The sequence below is a fragment of the Malus sylvestris genome, chromosome 6, assembly GCF_916048215.2.
Source record: "Malus sylvestris chromosome 6, drMalSylv7.2, whole genome shotgun sequence".
Classification (NCBI taxonomy): Eukaryota; Viridiplantae; Streptophyta; class Magnoliopsida; order Rosales; family Rosaceae; genus Malus; species Malus sylvestris.
The window spans coordinates 19,322,315-19,326,019 of NC_062265.1; the positions used below are offsets into that span (position 1 = coordinate 19,322,315).

The 3,705-nt window shown below is 36.3% G+C and overlaps 1 protein-coding gene and 1 long non-coding RNA gene across 3 annotated transcripts; one reads left to right on the forward strand and one right to left on the reverse strand.

The window, feature by feature from the left end:
• Positions 1–604: 604 nt before the first annotated feature.
• LOC126625357 (uncharacterized) lies at positions 605–2,119 on the reverse strand. Of its 2 annotated transcripts, none has more exons than XM_050294455.1 (2): positions 1,120–2,119; positions 605–1,017 (listed from the first exon to the last, which is right to left on the reverse strand). In XM_050294455.1, the coding sequence occupies exons 1-2, from the start codon at positions 1,986–1,988 to the stop codon at positions 624–626; spliced, it is 1,263 nt and encodes a 420-aa protein (XP_050150412.1). In that variant the 5' UTR covers positions 1,989–2,119; the 3' UTR covers positions 605–623. The 2 variants fall into 2 exon arrangements, with proteins under 2 accessions (XP_050150412.1, XP_050150411.1); XM_050294454.1 differs by having other exon boundaries at positions 605–1,044.
• Positions 2,120–2,669: 550 nt separating this feature from the next.
• On the forward strand, positions 2,670–3,438 carry LOC126625358 (uncharacterized). The gene is made up of 2 exons (XR_007624414.1): positions 2,670–2,765; positions 2,897–3,438. It is a non-coding gene; the product is annotated as an uncharacterized LOC126625358 (long non-coding RNA).
• The last annotated feature ends 267 nt before the right edge of the window (positions 3,439–3,705 follow it).

The window sequence follows — 3,705 nt, forward strand, 5'->3', positions numbered from 1 at the left end:
TTCTTTTGTAAGAAGGTTTCAAATGATTTAGGATCAAGAACTTTGTCAGTAGAACCACTATTTGATCAATCGAGGTGCATATTTTTAAAAGGTTCTCAATGACCTTCCTCCTAAACCAATTGTTTTTCTAGTGTTGTTAAATCTAATCAATTGGCCTTAGATTAAAATATTAGTGCTATTAATCCTTAACTGTGTGGCAAGTTCTGATAACTAGTTAGTTCTGCATGGAACAGAATGGTGTTGATCTTTGTATCCATACAACATAAGTATCATACGATGATTTGTTCCTTGTATGTAGTTCGATACCAGTACCACTCAACTAGAGAAACTCCAAGATGCTTCTTGTCTTCCTTCTAATTTCTCGTGTTGGAAATCAACTTTTAGTGCTTGCATTAATTTGCTTGTTATATGTAAACCTACTTTTGAAATGATATAAAAAGCTGCTTTGTGTTTATGCTGGAATATTAAGTCTGAAGTTGAAATCTCAGGTTGCAAAATTGTGGTTCTGGCAATAGTATTGTGAAGCAAATAATACCTAAAATAAAAGAAATAGCACTTTAAAAATATAATCATAAAGCTAAAGATTAATTTTGGAAGAGTTTATAAGGATATTAGCAAAATCATTACCTTGGATTTAATGAATGCGCCAAACAATGAAGTGGTGTGCTACTTTTAGTCCATCGCTCTAATAAAATGCGATACACCGCATCAAAAAAGCTGGTTTTTTCATGTAATGCCTTGCGCTCATTCCTGTAGATAGCAGCTTTCACCTTTTCAATCATAGCATCCCACCACTCATACACCAAATGAAGACAAGGTTTATCTGTGTCAGCCATTCTAATAACCTCATATATTGGAGCTGTAAAGAAAAGAATATAATCAATCTTCTCCCAAAAGTACTCATCCAATATTTTTTGCTTCACCGTCATTGCTTTAACCAAATCATCTTCTTTGTACAAAGCCCAATTCGGGCTAATCACCATTTGTTGTAAACCTTCCTTTACTTCCTTAAATCTTCTAAGCATCACAAGTGTGGAAGCAAATCTGAAAAATTTAATAATTAGGATAGCTCATAATTGAATAAGAAAAAAAAAGGAAAAAAAAGTGGAGAAAACAAACCTTGTTTCGGCAATGGAGAGCAACTTTAGTTTGCAATGTTCATTAAACATAGACAATCTCATGCTATGGTTCATAATAAAATTTTTTATGGACCAAACATCACTTGCAATAGTTGAAATCCAATTGCAGTCATCATACGAAACATCTGTTTGTTTCGGAGAGCATATACTCTTCAAAGCAAGATTAAGAGTGTGAACAACACAGGGTGTCCAAAAGATATGGGGATAGTGGGCCTCAATAAGTAACCCAGCAGCTCTACAGACAGGAGCATTGTCAGTGATCACTTGAACAACATTTTCATGACCAATTTCTTTAATAGCTTCTGTAAGGAAGTTGGCAATACAATACTTGTCTTTATATTCACCTTCACAATTAATTGCCCTCAAGAACATAGGCCCACTTTCACAAGTTGCCATAATATTAATAAGTGGTCTCCTTTGTGCATCTGTCCACCCATCACTGCACAAACTTACACCTTTAGTGCTCCATGTGCGCTTGATTGGCTGGAGGCATTGCTCAATGTGACTCTTCTCTTGTTGCAGAAAAGTAGTTCTTAGTGCATTGTAACCTGGTGGAACATACCCTGGAAGTGTAGAAGCTCGAACATATGAGTTTCGATAATGCGGATTTCTTGCAAGGTTAAATGATAAGCCACCTGTATAAAACATCCTTGCGACTTCAGCATCACATTGATCTCGAGCTTCCTTGTTAAAAGCTTTACTAAGAGGCCCACTTGTTCCTTTTCTCTTCTTTGGATCAAGATTCACTTCAGGTTGATCATAACAAAAAGAACCAATGTTGGGCAAAGAAACATTCTTAGGAGCAGAACTCTTCAGCTTATATTCACACTCCCGAATTAACTTTTTCATTTCTGCAAGATTTTCATCAGTAACCTTGTTGCAAGGTGCGACCCCGTTTCCAGCAATTTTTAACAAATGAAACCTGACCCTAGAGTATGATCCTTTGTAAGTTTTCTGACAATAATTGCATTTGAATTCAGCATTCCCTCCTCTTTTTTTTCCCACTTTTTCGAGTTCCACAACGGAGTATGATCATTTTCAACAATCTCATCCAGATTAGCATTATCATCCGGATTAGCAATATCATTTGCATGATTATTAGGGTGATTCATTTTCCTAAATCAACAAACATATAAAAAGCAAGAGTTAATCCACTGTAAAGACAAAGTTATTATAATCTAAATATCCATACCACTACACAATAATATACTATAATATGCAAAATACAATAATATTATAATAATAGAAAAAGTTAAAAACAGAAAAGCCAAAGTTGTCAGATTTGAATGGACTATGCGGGTAGTGGAATGGATGGGTAGTGGGTACTATAATATTATATTCTTTTCCTAGGGGAATCAGATTGTCTTCCAATGGGTATTATAATATTATTGTCTTCGAATATGTAGAATCAGTAAAGCTGAGAGACTGGTGAAAAAACAACTAAAGCTCACCGGTTACGACTCACCAGGAGTTGCAGACAGACGAAGGAGACGACGGAGCAGTTGTAGACGAAGAAGAGGGAGACGACGGCGCAGTTGCAGATGGAGACGACGGGTCACGGAATAGTTGCAGATGACGGTCAATGGGGATTCGTGAAAGTCTCCCAAGCAGAGTGATTTCTGAGAGGTAAATCCGAATTTTATTTTTTTTCTGATTATCCTTTGATTTTAGAGTGATTTCAGTTAACTAAGTTTGATCAATCACGATTCTATGCAGATTTTTTGTGATTTTTTTTTATGATTATCCTCCTATTTCAGTTTCAAATGTATCCGAAAAGTAGGATACACGTATCTGGACAATACGATACGCGTATCTCATCAGTCCCAAACGTATCCTTTCACTCCAATACGTATCGAACGCGTATCCACCCGTATCATTCGCGTATCCGTATCCTCAGCGTGTCAGATACGGGATACGGTTGCTTTCTCGCGTGTCCATGCATCGTAGACTAGGATGTTTTTGTACAGGCTACTGAAAGGTTTGAGGCACTCTTTCCAACTCTAAAACCAGTGTCTCATGAAGGCTCTCCTGAAAGAAGAGGATAAGGGAGGTCCTTTTGGCGTAGGATAGATGGATTTAAGTATTCGTAGTAGATGCCACTTGTTGACTGCACTATTATTGTACCGGAGATTCTGTGCAGAGTTTCTTGTATATGCTGCTAACTTGAACTTCTATCTATGTTCATCGCTCTTCTTTTTCATGTTCTTGAAATTCAGCATATAACTCTTAATTTAGAGCATATGCATGTGTATAGTAAATAACAATGTGAAAATCTAAATGCACTGCCTGATTCTTGAAAGCTTGTTCGTCTAATCCAAATAACTCTTCTTTAACAATGTTTTTCTTCAGATCACAATGGCCTTTGCTATTACCACAACACAGTTTTCACAAGTGCTATCTTTGTCAAATCTAAGCAGTCGTACGATATTCGGGATTTATAATATCATAGCTTGCCATATTACGGCTATTAATCTTTCGTTCTCTTGTAATGCGCTGCAATTGCAAATCTCCCCTCTCTCATTTTTTTTTTTCCATTTAAAATTTTGAGTTCATTCTTTTATTTGTT